At 47.5% G+C, this 19,843-nt stretch overlaps 1 protein-coding gene across 1 annotated transcript; it reads right to left on the bottom strand.

Annotated features, from left to right (window-relative positions):
- Positions 1-457: 457 nt before the first annotated feature.
- Positions 458-19,235, bottom strand: APEH (acylaminoacyl-peptide hydrolase). The gene is made up of 22 exons (XM_083726578.1): positions 19,086-19,235; positions 16,362-16,491; positions 15,298-15,424; positions 14,322-14,412; positions 13,897-13,972; positions 13,472-13,632; positions 12,929-13,066; positions 11,447-11,538; positions 10,826-10,866; positions 10,610-10,731; positions 7,067-7,127; positions 5,880-5,977; positions 5,413-5,464; positions 4,399-4,487; positions 3,577-3,715; positions 3,120-3,203; positions 2,940-3,020; positions 2,284-2,372; positions 1,971-2,161; positions 1,362-1,464; positions 1,129-1,235; positions 458-918 (listed from the first exon to the last, which is right to left on the bottom strand). Exons 1-22 carry the CDS (start codon positions 19,095-19,097, stop codon positions 816-818), a joined length of 2,187 nt encoding a protein of 728 aa, XP_083582704.1. The 5' UTR covers positions 19,098-19,235; the 3' UTR covers positions 458-815.
- Between the last annotated feature and the right edge of the window lie 608 nt (positions 19,236-19,843).

The following is a 19,843-nucleotide window of genomic DNA, read 5'->3' as shown; positions in this document are numbered from 1 at the left end:
CTGAATTCCCCCTCTACTCAAGAGAAAGACCAACTGTAGAGTCTACTTCCATGATAATGTATCAGGAAGCATCAGAGAAAACAGTGCCTGTATATACAAGAGCAAAATGATATAGCAGAGTGTCAAGCAGGAATTTGTCCTGAGACAACACAGCATGAGAGGTTCATATGCACTATGATCAGTTTGGGATTTAGTTTCTGGTGACATCTGTAGCTATAAGCTGGATGGGAGGAGTTCTGAAGAGCAAAAGCAATAGGTGAGCATTACATTCCACAAATTCTCTTTGTGAATTACCTCTTTTCCTTTAATTGCTGGTCCTGTTATCTCTTCTTCAAAAAAATATCCAGTACTCTCCAATAAAGTTTGTATCTCAGTAGTTGACAAGCCCCAGTTGTTCCCAATCTCTATAAAGTATTACACTTTGCAAGTCAGCCTCTCAAAAGTCAGGAGCGAGCGGTCTTAGACAATCAGGTGTGTTTTATTTACTTTTGCAGCAGGAGTCTTTGTAGTTCACCTGTTGTCCCCAAAGACTAAGGCTAAAGACAGATTCAAAAATCAGTACCCAGCACCTGACACCTCCAAATAAGCCACCTGCTATGGTGGAACTACTTATCAGAGGGCAAGATCTGACAAAGTGTGTGATGAAGGTGACCTCTGCCATGTACTTATTCAAGTTCTGGACAACATGAATACCAGAGTAACCAGTCCCTACAGTGGCTGTTTGGAACTGAAGTGCCTTGGATTATGTTGGCTGGCCACGCTGCTTATTAGTATGGAAGCGGGTTACAAAAGGTGTAGGCCAGCTTCTGTAGTCATCATTTCAGGTGCTGGATCAGCCAGAGTGCAATATTCATGAAACCGTCTGCCTCGGCCTCCACACCAGACAGCGAATGGTTATTGCCCGGATAAAGCAGCATTCTAGAAAGAGAGAGACACATATATTAGGTGTAATGCATTTATTTTTCTCACCACTCTCCCTTGCCAGACCTTCTGCCCACATACAATTCTCCCCCTCCTGACCCAGTCGCATATATTTCTAGCCTCTTGACCACCACCCCTTTGTCCCTATAGAGGCTCCTTTCAGCCAGCTCCTTTGCATTATTTGCCAAGTTTCCCTTTTATGCTTACCGGGTTGGGACACCCTTGGCCTTGAGAGCACGGTAATACTCCAAGCCTTGCTTGGGGGGTACACGTCTATCTTCCTCTCCGATGATTAAAAGAACAGGTGTCTGAACCTAAGGAGGAAAAAGGGCAAAGATATCAGGGCAGGTGGAGAAACCAAAGCTCTGAAAACGAAGTAGCAAAATCATGGAGCTCTTGGGCCAATGGATGTGGAGAGGGAAGGTCTGTGTGGATTGTACCTTGTCAACGTATTGCATAGGTGAACAGAGCAGCATCTCTGCCCCTTGCTTGGGATCTGGGAGGGCAGACTGGTCATACGGCAAGCCAGCCTCCGTCAGGCACCTAGGAGTAGCAGCACAGCAGGTATCAAAACAGAGGGAACGGGAAACAGAGAGCAGGAATAAACGGAAAGTTCTTCCAGCTGACAGGTGCAGAAAGCGGGGTAAACCCTGTGCACTGGGACCAGTGCATTTTATGAAAGTGAAGATTATAAACGGGTAAATAAATAAATTAAAACTATGGAATATAGTGATGGTCACCAACTTGGATGGTTTTAAAGGACAATTCAATTAATTCATGGTGTGTGTGTGTGTTAAGACTATCAATAGCTACTAGCCACGATGGGTGTGTTCACCCGTGAGGTGGTACGTCTCTGAATACCAATTGTTGGGAACCACCTTGGGAGAGTGCTCTTGCCCTTGGGTCATGCTTGCAGGCTCCCCATCAGCAGCTGGTTGGTCACTGGGAGAATAGGATGCAGGAGTGTATGGGCCTTCTTGTGTCCTCATTACAGAAACCACAGGCATGAAGGAGAAACTGCAGCTGCTCAGGCTGCCTTTGGTACGCACCAGTCAGGGATGTCAGTGCTTCCGACCATGGAGGCCACGTTGACCACGGGATTCCTGGCCACGCAAGCCTTGTAGGTGCCAGGGTATTGGCCGATGAGATGGCAGGATAGGAAGCCTCCATGGGAGCCACCAAACACGGCCACTCTCTGTGGATCCGTCAGTTCCTCCTGTAGCACCTGTTCCACACAGAACTGCAAAGAAGGCGGTGGGTGCAAGGCGGGGAAACAGAACTGCAGCATCTTCCCACCAGTGAAAAAATCTACAGCTCCACCCCCCCCAAATGCCCTGGAAAGGGGGACTGAAACCCTCTTACCTGCACATCCTTGACATCCTGACTGCCCACTTTCCCTGGAAGGGAGTCCACACTGTCCTGGCCAAAGCCTAGTGATCCTCGGTAATTCACTTAAGGGAAGGGAGAAAAACAGGCTCATTGAGATCTCCAGTTCTTTGCTAGACCTGAGCCTCCTGCTCTCCAGGGAGGTGTCACTCTGCTCAACCAGGTTGCAGAATCACTGGGCAGGAGGATGCTTCCTCTAATCACCATCATCAAACCTTTTATTGGCATCACATACAATCATCCAAAACAAATCAATGCAGAATTACCACTTCCCCAGTGGCACAAAGCATTTGCTAAAAGAAAGGAGGCAGAGCAGTCTATTGTCATAGCTTCCTCTAATGGAAGGATGATACCATGGCAGGAATCTCCAGCTCTCCCTACCTGCTACCTGAACTTGACTACTGTCGTTCCTCCTCCAGTGTCACTCCCCTAGCACACCTGTTGAGCAACTGAGACAGACTGGACTAGACAGGAAAAGGCCAAGAGATTTGGACCACGCTGCAGTCATTGCCACTGGCATGGGAGAGGATCCATTGACAGTCCAGTCTCCTAATTGTGATGCCCTATTTAAAGATAAACTGAGACCCCAGCAGCCCACTGGGTGACTGAGAATGCTCTGGGCCACCACTTACCCAGCAGCACAGCAAACCCCATCCGACAGAGCAGTGCTGGGTACAGCATCCAGCTGGTGGTGAACACTGAGTGTGGGCCTCCTGTAAAGGAGAAGACGGGAGTGCCAGTGAGATGAAGGATGAAGGAATCACCCTGTGCCTTGAATGAGGGGAAGGGAGCGATGAAGACAAAGCACTTACCATGGGGTGACACCACTAATGGAAACTTGGCCTTCTTTGGCTCCTGAGTGGGCCAGAGTAGGATAGCTTCAAAACTGAGGCCCGCTGTGAGGAAAGACCATAGTTTGCAGATCTGGTGAAAATCAGGCACAAAGGCCTAGATTCAACTAACCCAGTGCACTCACAGAAGTCAACGCAAGGGCTCCCACTAGAGCAACAGGCCTTTCCCCCCGTGCTTCCCTCCAATCTGCTGTGGAGGGTCAGGAGAACTTCCCAGAACAATACACAGGGGAAAGAGAGGGGGATAATTCCATCTCCCTGCAATGGCAGATCTAGCGTAAGTGAGTGGTGTCCATTTCCTCCCACAATCTGCATATCACAACCTCAATGCCCCAATTTCTTCCCCAGCTCAAAGCAGAGAATTAAATTTCTTGATCTCTGGCAATGTCTGTCCAATTCTTTTTCGCTGGGCCCTCACCATACTGGGGGTTGTCCTGTTCTGGAGGAGGCTGCAGGGTACGGACATCCCAAGAGATTTCTTGAATTGGGCTGGCTTCTTCCAGGCACACCCAGTTAACTTCAGCTTCCTTGCCAGCAGGAGGCAGGAAGGCCACCATCTGCAGCAAGAGGACATAGAGGAATCCACCACCACTGGAGCAGATCTCTCTTACTTGGACCGCACAAGGTCACCGAGAACATAAGGAGCAGAGCATGTCCCCTAAGCAGCAGCACACGTCAGATATTTGAAAAGAAAAAAAGAGGCAAGCCCAATGGAAATACCAGGGACAGGGGGTCGACGTTGTGTTCTGTCCCTGGGCTCTTAATCATCACACATTGCACTGCCAACAATCCTTGACCCTACAGCCTCTGTGCTGTTTCAGCTTTGGCTGTAAAAATCTGTACTATGGGCAACAAAACATGATGCCCAATGACTCATATTTTGCCCTCATCAGAATTCCCTCCCTCCCCCCAAAAAAGAATCAGTTAAGCATATAATTAACAGGATGTTGCATCCCAGCCACAAAGTTTGTGCAATCACAGCCAAACAAGTTTTTGACATAAGACGAAAAAATAACTTTCCAAGTTGAGGATAAAGGGGCCCCAAATGATTAATTTGATACAGACCAGTTCCTAAGTCAAAGTCTACAGGCTTGGTCTATTTAATATTTGGATAGTCCTAAGCAAAATGTAAAGTGACAGAAAGCACAGGAAGTATTATTTTAGAATTACTGCAACAAGCAATTCTGAGGAGTGTCAAGCTCAGGTCCCTCTGCCCAACCTTTGGCCACTGGACACTTACAAGCACGGGAGGGCAGTTTGGAGTGGAGAATCTGGCCACCATCAGATCTCGGTCGACAGTGAGCAGGGCCCAGCTTCCAAGACGGGAACCTAGGTTAGTAAAAGAATAAAGTTTTCTCTTCCCCCATATTCTGTGCTCAGGTGGAGTGTGCAGCCCTCACAGCTTTGTTTCTGACCTGGTATGTTAGCATTTGAGCACTGAAGGCCTGGGCAAGCTGGCCTGATACGAGCAAAGCTTTGGGGCAGAGAAAAACTGACTTGATATGCGGAAAAATATATAAAAATGGACGGAATATGCAACAAAATGGGTTGTATCCAGAGAAGTCCTCCTGTTTGTGCAATGGAGGTTCACCTCACTCTCCTCCCCCCATCGGCGCCAGGGCTTGGGGAAACTCCCAGAATAGATTTGGGAGGGGGTTGTCGTCGTGGGGTAAGGAGATAGGGAAAGGTCTGCTGTGCAAACGTAAGTCATTCTGCGAGTGTTATGGCTTTGTTGGATGCATCCCAATTTCCAACTGCTGACGGTTGGAACCTGAACTAAAATTAAGAACACAGCGTTGGCAGAATTTGGAGGGGGTTGGAGAAGGGGGCAGTGCATGTGAAGCAAAGGTCAGTAGAACAATGGGGGTGTTCACATTGGATGATCAGTGGGCATTAAGAAACTAGGATAAATATATTGGCTTGGGATGCATCTTTCACCCAAATGCTTACTAAGGCAGTATAGCATGATACTAAAAAGGGTGGAGAAAAAGCAAAAGATAAGCAAGTGAGGACACCAGATACAATTATCTCCAACTGCACCAGCTGATGACAAAGGTCTGAAGAACTCCCTGAACAACAGACTGCAGGATGGCTTGTCTGTTCTCTTGGAATAGCTTTGCCCCAAACAGATTAAACAAATTAGGACTCACTTCTGCCAGAAGATCAGAGGTTTGCAGTGGCAGGACACAGCACAGACTGCAGTTACTGGAAGGAACTAATTATGGAGGGCCAAGTTATGGAGTTTGCTACTTACCCTTGGTCAGAGAGCACACACTGCCTGATACTGTGTCAACTACAATCAGCTCCTAGAGGAAAAGACAGCATGAGAGAGATCTACTCTCAGTTGCATCCAGAAAGCACCTTCTCACACAACAAGCTGTCCTGCAATTCATCAATGGGGAGACACACAACACACACACACACACACACACACACACACACACACACACACACACGCAAGGTTCTGCAAGATTTGCACAACAATCCCTTCTCCACCACACTATTTGGAAAGAGCCAAATGTTCAGATGGTGCTATAATCCTCTGCTTTGTTATGTGGATCAATGTGAGATCCCCATGAAGCTTAAAGATATTAGATGTGCTGATTCAATTTGCCCATTGCCAAACAAAGCCTTTGATTGGAGGTGTCCTTTGTGCTTAGTTTGCCCGAACTACCCCTGGCTTCAGTCTGAAGCTCAAGGTACTCTACACTTCGTTCTTACCTGCCTACTACGTTGAATTGTGTCCAGCACAACCCTCTGGCTGTCTGCTGCCCAGCAGTGCTCTGACAGTGCTGTGCTATAGATCCCAGTGAATTCACCTGTAAGAGACAAAGCGCCTTCCCTGAAACAACAGCTGCCCTTCTGGTGGAAGACACAGGGATGCCCCTGGGCCAGGAAGCCACATGATAAGCCCATTTCATGGATGCCAGCCAGAAATAGCCCATGAAATTCTGACACCAAGGCAAAACCAAAAACCAGAAACCAACTGTCACTCCCCAGAGTGGTAAAAATGATAAAAAATAAATTAAATTCTTGTCAATTTCCTGCCCTTTCAGGGTAGCAAAAATGATAATAATCTGCCACCTATAACAAGTGACTTCACCCTGCCTAATGAGAAGGTTAGCCGTGATGCTGTCTCTCTTCATATATATTCCAAGGCCCCCCAATCCCTCTTTGCAGCCAGTCCCCGTGATATTCCACAGCCAGGATCTGCCGACTGAGCCTGCTTTTCTAATGGCAAAGTGGATGTGGATTCTGAATTCCTGAAAAAAACTGGCAAAAGATTCTGCAGAAAAATACTTGCTGAAGACACAGAACCTAATTGCCATTGCTGATTCCAAACTTGAGGCAGGCAAAGAAGCTGCTGCTGCTTCTAATAATAATAATAATAATAATAATAATAGTTGTTGTTGTTGTTGTTGTTGTTATATTATTGTTGTTGTTGTTGTTGTTGTTGTTGTTTATTATTTATGCTCCACTGGCTGGGTTGCTCCAGCCACCCTGGGCGGCTTCCAACACATATAGAAAGATTCCCAGGGGTGCTTCCCAGAGACACCCTAACAGAGAAGGTGCCATGAGCAGCCTGTGGTTGGTTTTCATGTTTTCCCAATGCTCAGGTCTTTTCCCTACTGCCCCAGAATCTCCTCCTTTCATTCCTCCTTAACACCACCTTGTTTCTCCCAAACCATCCACAGCCCTATAGGCAGATTTCACATTCCACACTCCTATAGTTAACACAGTGATAAATGTTGGCCATTCTGAACAAGATATGTGACTGTGTGTGATATGCGGTGGTCCTAACATTTGGCTTCGCTTGTTGTTGCACATGGAATGCTTGGCGCACCCACAGGGTTCCATCAGAGCCCATCAAACACCCCTGGGAGCTCCAGCACGGTTGTAATACACACCTTGGCTCTGCCGAGGCACAATCTCCACCACGACGGAAGTGAGCTTTGTGTACCAGTCATACTGGGGGGGAAAGAGATAAAAAGGCATCAAAAAAGGATGTGGCAGTGCACAGCTTCCTGCTCCACAAATATTTTATAGCATCAAGACATGCTTCACGGAGTTGCTGAGGTGGCCTGATGTGATAGTTCTGGGTGGACAATGACAGGCCTTGGTTCTCCTTATGCTCTCACTGAAGAGCTCTGCCTCAATTCCTCTGACCAAGCTCTCCAAGAAGCAACCCTCATAACCCCTGCCAGCAAATATGGATTCCCCACTATGGTTGCCAACAAGGCAGAATTCACTCAGGCTCATGCAGTGCTTTGCCTGATCTCTCACACATCAAAACAAAACAAAAATCCTTCCAGTAGCACCTTAAAGACCAACTAAGTCAGTTCTTGGTATGAGCTTTCGTGTGCATGCACACTTCTTCAGATACACTGAAACAGAAGTTTCCAGACCCTTCTATATAGTGAGAAGGTGGGGAGGGGTATTACTCAGAAGGGTGGTGGGAATGGGTGGTTGGCAGATAGCTGTGATGAGCCTGTTGACGACTCTTAACGACTGCAATAGGTCTTACAGGGAGAAGCAAGGGGTGAAAAGGTGAAAATGGCTTTGTCATGTATAATGAGATAAGAATCCAAGGTCTTTGTTCAGGCCAGGTTTCTCCATGGTTTTAAGTTTGGTGATAAGTTGTAATTCAGCAGCTTCTCTTTCCAGTCTATTTCTGAAATTCCTTTGTAGTAAAACAACTACTTTGAGATCTTGTATAGAATGTCCTGGGAGATTGAAGTGTTCTCCTACTGGTTTCTCTGTCTTGTGATTCCTGATGTCCGATTTATGTCCGTTTATTCTTTGGCGTAAGGTCTGGCCTGTTTGTCCAATATAGAGAGCTGAAGGACACTGTTGGCATTTGATGGCATACACAATGTTAGACGATGAGCAATTAAATAGTCCCGAGATGGTATGTGTGATGTTGTTGGGGCCAGTAATGGTGTTGTCCGGGTGTATGTGGCAGCAAAGTTGGCATCTGGGTTTATTGCAGGCTCTGGTGCCAGTGTCCGTGTTAGGTCTGGTTGTAGTATTATTGTGGGTTAGGAGTTGTTTAAGACTGGGTGGCTGTCTGTAGGCAATGAAAGGTCTTCCTCCCAGAGCTTGAGAAAGAGAACTGTCATTGTCCAGGAGAGGTTGTAGATCTCTGATGATACGTTGTACTGTTTTAACTTGGGAGCTGTATGTGATGATGTTCCTTCAGATCAGCGGCACAGCAATGGGCACCCGCATGGCCCCACAGTATGCCAACATCTTCATGGCAGATTTAGAACAACGTTTCCTAAACTCCTACCCACTCAAACCTCTCTTGTACCTGCGATACATTGACGATATTTTTATCATCTGGACACATGGTCAACAGACCCTGAACACCTTCCACCAGAAATTCAATGATTTTCACCCCACAATCAACCTAACTATGAATCAGTCTATGCAAGAAATACATTTTTTGGACACTACTATAAAAATACAGGATGGGCACATAGACACCACCTTATACCATAAACCAACTGACCGACAAACATATCTACATGCCTCTAGCTACCATCCCAAACATACCAAACAGTCCATTGTATATAGCCAGGCACTACGTTACAGCCGCATCTGTTCCAATTCTACAGACAGAGACTCTCACCTAAGAGATCTACAGCAAACCTTTTTAGAACTAAAATACCCAACAGATGAAGTTAGACAACAGATCAACAGAGCCAGACTGATACCCAGGGAGAACTTGCTGCAAGACAGACCCAAAAAAGAAAATAACAGAACACCTCTAGTCATCACATACAGCTCCCAAGTTAAAACAGTACAACGTATCATCAGAGATCTACAACCTCTCCTGGACAATGACAGTTCTCTTTCTCAAGCTCTGGGAGGAAGACCTTTCATTGCCTACAGACAGCCACCCAGTCTTAAACAACTCCTAACCCACAATAATACTACAACCAGACCTAACACGGACACTGGCACCAGAGCCTGCAATAAACCCAGATGCCAACTTTGCTGCCACATACACCCGGACAACACCATTACTGGCCCCAACAACATCACACATACCATCTCGGGACTATTTAATTGCTCATCGTCTAACATTGTGTATGCCATCAAATGCCAACAGTGTCCTTCAGCTCTCTATATTGGACAAACAGGCCAGACCTTACGCCAAAGAATAAACGGACATAAATCGGACATCAGGAATCACAAGACAGAGAAACCAGTAGGAGAACACTTCAATCTCCCAGGACATTCTATACAAGATCTCAAAGTAGCTGTTTTACTACAAAGGAATTTCAGAAATAGACTGGAAAGAGAAGCTGCTGAATTACAACTTATCACCAAACTTAAAACCATGGAGAAACCTGGCCTGAACAAAGACCTTGGATTCTTATCTCATTATACATGACAAAGCCATTTTTCACCTTTTCACCCCTTGCTTCTCCCTGTAAGACCTATTGCAGTCGTTAAGAGTCGTCAACAGGCTCATCACAGCTATCTGCCAACCACCCATTCCCACCACCCTTCTGAGTAATACCCCTCCCCACCTTCTCACTATATAGAAGGGTCTGGAAACTTCTGTTTCAGTGTATCTGAAGAAGTGTGCATGCACACGAAAGCTCATACCAAGAACTGACTTAGTTGGTCTTTAAGGTGCTACTGGAAGGATTTTTGTTTTGTTTTGACTATGGCAGACCAACACGGCTACCTATCTGTAACTCTCACACATCAGTTTGGCAAAGGCCAAAGAGCTCAATGACTCATTCACAAAGCTGCCAACAGGACTTTCTGCATGGGGATTGGGCCCACTTCCTTATCTGCAGAAGAGGCCTCCAATTTGCATACAATTTGGGCCATATGCAAATACATACAAATTGACATTCTCTTCCACAGGCAGGGAGGAGGACCCAACAATAAATCAGGGGCCGCACACAAGTAATAAGATGTCAGAAGGCCAAAAGCTGGAACTTTCCCCGTAATTGTGTTTCTGTCCTAGAAAATATGTGACCTGTTGAATTTCTACCTGACACTACTCTCCCCCAGTGCCAACTCCAAACCAGGCAAAAAACTCAATTTTCATGAGCTGTAACACATTGTGAAGCTGTAATTTGCTTTTCCCTGGTGTGTATGTGACTAATATTTCTCTACGGCACTCATCAGTCATTCACAACTATGACTGTACTCCTTCAGCTGCAGCACAGAAAGACAGGAGCCGGCTCATTTCTTACAAAGCAGTGGGTTAGACTGATGCCTCCGCATTTTGCTTCGTAACAACCTTCTTTCTGGAAAGGGCTAGATATTTACCTTTTTTAAAATGAAAACTCAAGAGTCTGGGTCCCCTGCTACCTCTTGGCCCAGTTCAGAAGTGTTCCTTGTGCCTTCACCTCCGGAGTCTATATAGAGGGCAGGAGCTTATTCGTCTCTCATGCAAAGACTCAAGGCTTAAAAGCAATACTCACCATGCAGAGACGGCTGCACTGTTGGTGAGGCCCAGATGCTGGGTTCTCCAGGTACACAATGCGACATTGGTCTGGGCTCAGGCGTGGAGACCAAATAGCTTTGTTGTCGTCCGATAACAGCTCTGCAATGGGAAGGGATACAGTGAATTAAAAGAGGACTGAGAAGTCACTGCATGGCTGATGATGATGATGATATAACAGGAAAACATGTCTCACCACAACGACCACCTGTCAGGTCCACATAGAAGATAGCTGATCTGGAAGGAAAACCACAAAACAGAAGTGGGGCTTACATGGGAGAGCATCACGTGAGACTGGCTAAGGGGGTGGGGACATCTATCTTCTCCCAGCAAGCTAGTGTCTCCTTCATCACCCAGACAGGAACATAACAGGAATATTATTATTAATTACATTTTTATACCGACCTTCATCTGAGGATCACAGGGTGGTTTACAATATAAAATCACAAAAATACGTAACATAGTAACAAACAAAAACAATTCCCGACCCTGTTTAAAAGGACAGGGTGAAGAGGTGACTTCTTCCTGATGAGGCAACAGGGTGGTTCCCAAACAGGAAATGGGCAAGTTCTAGAATCAAAAAGGGCCCAAGTCCAATCTGGGCGCCTACTTCATCTGCATGAAGCCACACAAGCTCCTCCATAGCCACAAGACCACATCCTCCCTGGCTACAGGTGTGTTTTGCAGGCATACAAAGCACCTCCAACCCCAAAGACCCCAGAATGTTCATAGGCCCACTCCCCCCAAATTTGGTCCCTCATCTATCTAATATAGTCAATCCCACTTGGATTCTTACTTGTCCTGGTAGGAAACTTACCTGCGATTGGTGCAGTACCTCAACCCTAGGCGGAAGGGCTCGTGCCACCAGCCTGTGAACACCACCCCAGTGTCACCTGGAGCCCAGAAGGCCTGGGGGAGAAGGGAATGCCATGTCAGGTGTGGAGAGGCAGGTGGGTGACTCTAGCACATCTCCAACATGCGGTTTAAGACAGGTTGGAAGACAAGAGCAGACCCAACTAATATATACCATGGAAACCTGGAATTAAATGGATGAGGAACACTCCCTGGCTCTTGTCTTGGAAGATAATTTTGAAATTATCTTTCCAGGAAGACAGCATCTTGGCTGACAAGCACAGAGTCTTTCCCACTATATCCTAGCCATTTTGGCATAGCTATTATAGTATTGGGGTTGGCAAATAACACTTTTGGGGGTGGGGGTAACAGGCAACACCGAGGATGACTCCACATTGTTTCTGTTCCAGATACCAAACATGTGGAAATCTTCTGTAAGTTGCTTTTAGAGACCCTCCTTGGAGCTAGAAGGAAGATTGCAAGTATTTAAAATAAATAAAAATACAGTGGTGCCCCGCAAGACGAATGCCTCGCTAAACGAAAAACCCGCAAGACGAAAGGGTTTTCTGATTTTTTAGCGGCTTCGCAAGACGAATTTCCCTATGGGCTTGCTTCGCAAGAGGAAAGCCCATAGGGAAATCTCCGGGGACAGCGGGGAAGCGAAGCGCCGCCTTCTCCTCTGTTCCCGGACCTGTCCTGAAGGCTTGCGGTGGGAGGAAGGTTTTCCTCCCCACCGCCAAGATTCAGAAGGCTGTTCTGAAGGCTGGCGGTGGAAAGAAAAGCCCTTCTCCCCGCCAGCCTTCAGAAGAGTTCCCCGCAGGGCTCTCCAAATTGTGGATAGCAGCCTGCTGCCCCTATCCGCAGCTTGGAGAGCCCTGCGGGGAAGTTCTGCAGGGCTCCCCAAGCTGCGAATGTCTGCCCCGCGCGAGGGGTGCTCTGCTTAAGAGCGCCCCTCATGCGGGGCAGCAGGCTGCTATCCGCAGCTTGGAGAGCCCTGCGGGGAAGTCCTGAAGGGCTCCCCAAGCTGCAGATGTCTGCCCCGCACGAGGGGCGCTCTGCTTCAGAGCGTCCCTCGCACTGGGCAGCAGGCTGCTATCCGCAGCCTAGGCAGCCCTGCAGGAACTCTTCTGAAGGCTGGCGGCGGGAGAAGGGCTTTTCTTCCCACCGCCAGCCTTCAGAAGGCTGTTCTGAAGGCTGGCGGTGGGGAGAAAAGTCCTTCTCCCCCCGCCAGCCTTCAGAAGAGGTCCGGGGACAGATTGTCCCCGGACCTGGTCTGAAGGCGGTCTCCCTAGGAACGCATTAATTGATTTTCAATGCATTCCTATGGGAAACCGTGCTTCGCAAGACGAAAAAACTTGCGGAACGAATTAATTTCGTCTTGCGAGGCACCACTGTACCCTTATCTAACTGGGTGCCAACCTTCTCCCTCAGTTTATCCTATACTGACCTGCCCAGGGGAGATGTGCTCTGGAACGCTCTCCAGGACCGAAACATTGTTGCTCTCAATGTCCAATACACACAGCACAGGGGTGCTTTTAGCCACCAGGGTCTCTCCCCAGTCTTCGTAGAACACAAACTGCTCTCCCTAGGAAAAGCAAAGAGAGATCCTGATGCAGAGGCAGCTCGAGTGACAGCAAAGGGAGTCTCACCTGCCTGGGAGATGGCCAGGGCCCGCATCACTGGTTTTCAACTTGGCATCAGTCAAGCCCTTCCCATTTCCTGAAGAGTGAGCGACCCTCCCCCCATTTGCTTACAAACTCCGCAGTTCCACTGCAGGGACATCACCCTCGGAGGCAACTGCTCCCTCAGAGCCAACTGTTCAAGATGCAAGCATTAGCTTTACTGCATTTCAGGTATAAGTGTAATTGGTAGAGCATCGCCTTATGAACAGAGCTGCTCTGAGTATGGAAAAAAATGGCATATGGTGATGATGAAGAGAAATTGAAATACTGGCTTGCAGGACACAAGGCAAAGCAGAAGTTCATTCTACCTTAATGGCTTTGTCTCGTCGCTCTGTCTTGGCGAGCTCCTCTTCGCTGCTCAGCTCAGGGGCTTTTGGCTTAAAGAACGACTCAGCCTTGGGGCGCTTCTTCTCCGCCACGTAGAGAAGGTGCGTCTCGGAGTGTGACCAGGCCAAGCAGCCAAATTGGTCTGGGGCAGGAAACAAGATGGCAATAGATTTCACTGACTGACCTCAATCAAAAATGCAATGACCAGAAGCATTCCTAGGTTTCCCAGGTCCCCTTTTCAAACAGGACAAAAATGACTTCCCTTATCAGTGCATATCAGGGATATCGGAGGACACCCTACCACCACCAGCACTCCCAAGCTGCAAGGAAAGGATGAATGTTGGGGCCTAGCTATCCTCTTCTCTTGTCTCTTCCAAATGGAAACAGAGCTGCAAGGAAATCTCACCGTCCTCGTACACTTGGCCATGCTTCTCCAGGGCTGTCAACTCGATGCTCTTCACCTTGCGGTTCTTTTCCCACACCTGTGGGAGCAGACACATCGCAGATTTAGTCTCTTATGTACCCAGTGTCTTCTCAGAGACCAGACCTATCCTGAGCCACATGAAAGAGCCACAAACTGACCCCTTTCCTTTCAAACAAAAAGAAGCAAAAGCCACTCAAATCAGAGCTGCCATACAACTGCCTCCCGGGTTGGAAGCATAACGGATAGTTTGAGAATCACTGAGCAAACGGGCCAAATATGAAGCCACGTTGCGCTGGGAATGAAAGGGCAGAGCATCTCTGGAAGGTCTGCCTTACACAGAATAAACATATTAGAGAGCCAGGGTATAAGTCTCTTCTCTCAGCTTTCTTCAAGCCAGCTATATATACCTCTAGGAACTGTTTCTCTTCGCCTTTGGTGTTGCTAGTCTTTCGTAGAACGGCTTTCTGTGCTCCACTGGGAGAGTCCCGACTGAGCAGCCTAAGAAGGAAAACAGCATGGTTAGCCTAGGAAAGATGGCTTTGGTCAGGCACAGGCCAAGACAAAGAAGGTACCAGAAAGGATGTGCCCATCCTTCCAGGACAAGCAGGGGACATGTGGCCCTCCAGGCGTTGTTGGGCTCCCCACTCCCTATTAGTTCAGATCACTGGCCATGCTGGCTATGCCCGAAGGGAGCAGCCCCTCTGTCCTGGGAGAAACAGCCAGTACTGACACCAAGAAAGGGGTTCTGCCACTGCAAAGGGCAACAAACACCACACACAAGAGGCTTTGGAAGCACACCAAGCTAGGATATTGCAAGGGATGGATGGGTCGTGTGGATCATCTCCATTGTCATTTGGTAATAAAGTAAATGTATGGCAATATATATAATGTATTAGAAGAACTACCTCACCTCACGTTTCCCCAGGGCAGGATGACACAAGAGAGAGCCTTTTTAAGTGTGGTGCCACAGCTGTGGAAAATCCCTTCCAGCCAAGGCCTGCTTATCTTTAGTAAGCAGTAAAAACTGGGATTTTCCAGAAGTTCCTGTTCAGTAAGTATATGCTGCTGGGCAGGTTTGCAGTTTTGTCTTTCCCTGTGGCTTCTGACAGTGCTAGATATTGCAGATTAGGGCACTTAACCATTGTTTTAGTGTTCTGATTTTCAGTCAGCTGCCTTAGAGGTCCCTTCAGTCCAAAATTATGGACTCTCAAATAATTTTGAAAATAAAGAAGTCTGATCTCATTAAAGGATTGTTTTGGTGCAGAACATGTATCCCTGGCACTGGAGGTTCAAGGCTGTGCTGATTCTTCAGCGCAAGGCTTTTGGTAGTGGTCTGCTGTTTCTGCAGAAAGTGTGGTGAAACACAACAAACAAGAGACTTACTCTCCCTTGATTTCTGTGCAATTGCCAGAGGGGCTTGAGTACACGATGGAGTGGCTGTCATGGAAGATGAGGTACTGATGGCAGAATTTTATATTTTCAGCTCTTTCCAAGTCTCGCTGAGACCACTCTGTAAAGGGAGGGAGAGAACTCAGTTTCTGTCCAGCCTACCACAGAAAGAACCAATCTTCCTCTACCACAAAAAAAATCCTAACATCGCTGTCCCATCCTCCTCTTCCCCCAACTATTTCAGGCAAGACCAGGAGCAGACAAGAAGAGTCTCCCCACAAAAGAGACTTGCTTGTCAACCTACCTTAATATATTTCCAACACCAGTCAAATAACTTTATTTCCCCATGTCTAAAGTTATGATTTCATCCTAGTTTGACTTCCGCAGATTTTATTCCATTGCCCCCCCCCCATTTTACATTGATTTGTTGCTGCAAAAAATATTTTATTTACTTTCCTACATTTATATCCCACCCTTCTTCTGTCATGGCTCGCAACGTGGTTGGCAGGTGGTCTCCCATCCAGACACACCATACTCAGGCCTGCTTAGCTTCAGCAAAGCAGTGACCCCATGTGCATTCAGCCCATACCCAGGAACCTGTTTTAATGTGATTTGTGACTATGTAATGATGCGGATTGTAGTTTGTTCTACTGTTAATTTTGGTCTCTCTGTGTGTGTTTTAAATCCCATTAAGCTGCCCAGAGAACTTCAGCTATAGGGTCACCTATACATTGAATGTATGTATAAAGGCCCAACATGCCCATTCCTGGTTCAGGGTCAAGAATGCCAACAGCTCTATCTTTGGGCTTTATTTCTTATGATCATCAGAGGAAGATGAAAGTTGGTTTGATGCTGAAGCACAGGAAGCAGCCAGTCAAAGCCACGAAACCCTGGTGCTGACAGCTAGTTTCCTGGTTTATCAGCTAGTTTCCTGGTTTATGGTTCAAGGCAAGGCAAAGAAAAATGTACTCATTGCTTTTCATGAGGCATCCCAAAGTGAATCGCAATATAAACACGGGTCCCAACTAATGTTGTCAACTATGAGGGAGAGGGTTTACCTGTGTAAACGTTGCAGTATTTCCCACCATACTGAGTTGTTACCTCTGGCCCAATAGAGGCACTGGAAAGAGATGGGAACTGGCTAAGCTCACGATACAAAGCAGCTATCTCCTCTGCGTCATTCAACAACTGCACAATAAAAAGAAAGCAGCAGCATAATTAGTTGGGACCAACTCCAGGTAAAAGCAACACAAACATGCTTGCAATTAGCCCTTTGCTCGTGGCAAGTAACAACTGCTTCTGGGTGAGAAGCTGGAACAGAGGGCAGGAAGCATGTAAGGTGGGGACACTTTGGTGAGTTGAAGGTGAGAGCACACAGATAGCTGAAGACAAAGCAGTCCTGGCTTTGCGCCTTCTGCAGATTAGAGGAAGATTGGCTGTAGCAGCTGCTTCTAACTTCTTTTCTTACCTAAGCAGATGTACTGATGTGCATACAGGAAAAATCAAATCAATGCTGTAGATAGGAGGGAGAAGCTCATCACCTGCTTCTGAGCAAATTAAGTTGCCACACTGATATAGGGTGTATGTTTCTCCCTGTCTCCTGCTCAGTTTTCCTTTTTCATTCCCCACCACAACCAATACACAATCTATATTACTTATAAGTCCTTTCTCATGGAACATTTTGGGTCCTTAGTTAATCTTTAAGGTGACACACAAGACTTGTTTTGTCCCAAGTTTGAAATCCAAAACAGACAAGAGCTGGATGTTTCTTGTCTACTTGTTTTTGAAACAGACAGAACCAGGAAGTCTGTTCTGTACCAAGTTGCAGGTGCTGCAGCAAAGGTGCTTTTTCAACTACCAATACATTCATCAACCCAGCAGCCCAAGTTAATGCCCGCAGCAATTGAAACATGGTTTGTGGAAGGACAAAGTTTCAATAGCTACATTTGGCACACTATTTACTTTGGAAAGGCAGGGCAGGCAATCACATGGTAATTAAAGGCCAGTTATCACTCCTTCTATCTGAAAAGTTCACAAGCATGTGAGGATCCCGAATCAGCAACTTCCATGCAAAAAAGAGACATCAATTGTCATTGAAGCTAAATAGGAGGAGGGTAAAAACATTCCCTGCCTCCCTTGCTCATTAACATTTCATTTGTGCCATCAGGGAATAACCTTGGGCCACTGACAACTACAGAATTTTGTTTGGAAAGGTGTCCAGGAAGAACTCTTCCTATATCCTTCCTGCTCCCCCAGCTCCCTCTTCCCCTTTGTGTTTTTTTTTTTTTTCTAAACCAAGAATAGGGAAGCTGTGGCCCTCCAGATGCTGTTGGACTCCACCTCAGCTAACATGACCAATGGTCAGAGACAATAGGAGTTGAGAGTCCAACATCATTTAGGCTGCAAAATCCAAACCCTGACTAGACAGAAGCGCTGTTTATCAGATTGCCATGGCCGCAGTCAGGATTTTTGTTAGGGGGGCAGGACTTTTGTTAGGGAGGGCAGAACCTCAGTTAGCTATGTATTTTTGCTGGTTTTTATTGATTAGGGGGGCAGCTGCCCCCCCCCCCGGCTACACCCATGCTGTTTCGGCTGGCCAGGGTAGAAGGTGTGGGGATGCCTGGAGCTGGTGCAGCAGTTGAATGGAGACAGGGTCCAGTACCATCAGCAGTGAGGCTGACTTGCAATGCAATGGATCTCAGGCTGGTTCAGCCCTTCCCTGCCTTCACGTCACCCAATTTTGGGGCTTTGTGTGGGGCGCTGCTGACGGGGATCCTGCCAGTGGCACTTGCATACACTTGCAGGCTCAGCAGGCAGAACAGGGGGGTCCATACTGGCAGAATGATGCCACTGTGCAGGTGGAGGCCAGCAGAGCTGAGCAGAGGGACACCTCCACCCAATCTACCTGCCACACTGTGTCCGAGAGCCAAAGGTCAGCCACTCCTGCCCTAAAGCAACAGGTCTCCTTTAGTGCAAGAGTTCAAAGTCCAGTTCTCTCTGCTACAACAGCTACTTCATACACTCAGTCCTCCCTTCTCCGAAGCAAGTGAGGAACCTTACCCTAATAATCCACTTGATATATGGGAACAACAGTGTGGTGACAAAGAATGAAGATAACCACCCCCTCTCCGCCACCACCTTAAGACTTTCCCCCTGTAGCAACCTAAATTCGTGCCACATCCAGTCACCCATGCGCTCAGGGTTCTGAAACCATGCCAGATCAACACGCTAAAAAACAAATGTTTCAGAGCTGTGACGGTTCCCACCTTGTGTGCACGTGATTTTATTTTTATTTTTTGGAGGGGGAAGAGTAGAGGGATGCTGAAGTAGTGCGAAAGGAAGCAACTTTTTTTTCTTTTGACTGGAGATATAAAGAAGAGTTGCCACCCACCCCCAATTACATCTCCATATTAGCCGGGTGTGCCTGTGGAGAAGACTTGTTTCACATGTTGCAGTTGTGCTCATCTCGCAGCTCTGAAAAGCGGGGGCTGGGGGAGAGAAAGGGAGCCAGCAGCCTTGGAGCGCGGCCCGTATCCTGCCCCCAGGAACAATCCTATGCGGACAGCTAGCGTGGCAGCAGTAGAAGGGAGTCCATTCACACGTTCGTGCCCCTCCGAAGGGGATGCTGGGAGCCCCAACACACAAACACACCCGCCCGCGGAGCATTGTGGGAAGGTCTGCTCACCGAGCAGCGGGAGCTGCTTCACGCCGGCGCAGCCCCCCCCCCGCATCCTCGGGGGGGCGGACCCGGGGAACCCCCCTCCCCCTCCCGCGTTTCTCACCGGTGGTTCCATCTCCTTTGCCGCTGCGCCCAGTCCCGGAGGTTCGAAGTTCGGTCACCTTCCGCTCGGTACCTCCAGGGTGGGTGGGGCTGTGCCTTTTCGGTCCCGCCTATTTTCATTGGCCGTGGACCTGCCCGTCAAAATCAGCGCGCGCTGCTCAGTGGGAAGCCTGGTCATTCCTTTTATCTGGAGACAGGACTTCCTGTGTTGCAAGGCAAAGCCTCGGTTTGGCATGGACGTCTCTGACCACCCGACCCTTTGGTGCTCTTTTCTTTCTAAACCGACCCTTTCCCCCACTCCAATGTGAATTTGCAATCACTTAAAAATGTGTTGCAGGCCAAGATCTTCGTGGCGGGGTTTCAAGGACAGTGGCTTAAAATAGGCCACCCCACAACGTTAGCCCCATACTTCTCCTTATTCTCCTCTCATCCTAAATTGTTTCTTTACTTTCCTAAATAAATGTCGTACTTGTGTTTATTATGAATTTGACTCATATTTTCTGTGTAGGTGGCGGCGGCGGCGGGGAGAGGCAGCAAATTTAAAATCGTTTCTGCAATCATCTGGCTGCCAGGAACTTGGAACGAAAAGCCTACATTTTTATGAGGGTTGTTCAACCACCTACTACTTCCAATCTGAATTTTATCTTTGCAAAAGTCAAATGAAGTTCAGCGATTCTGCTGCAACTAGCTTGAATTGTGAATGTACTTTTTTAAAAAAAAACACCAGCCCTAATGGAAATGAAAACAGGTTTGTTTTTA

The sequence above is a fragment of the Podarcis gaigeae genome (genome assembly GCF_964106915.1).
Source record: "Podarcis gaigeae genome assembly, chromosome: 2".
Taxonomy (NCBI): domain Eukaryota; kingdom Metazoa; phylum Chordata; class Lepidosauria; order Squamata; family Lacertidae; genus Podarcis; species Podarcis gaigeae.
The sequence above is the reverse complement of the archived record's forward strand: the minus strand, read 5'-3'. Positions and strand labels throughout refer to the sequence as shown.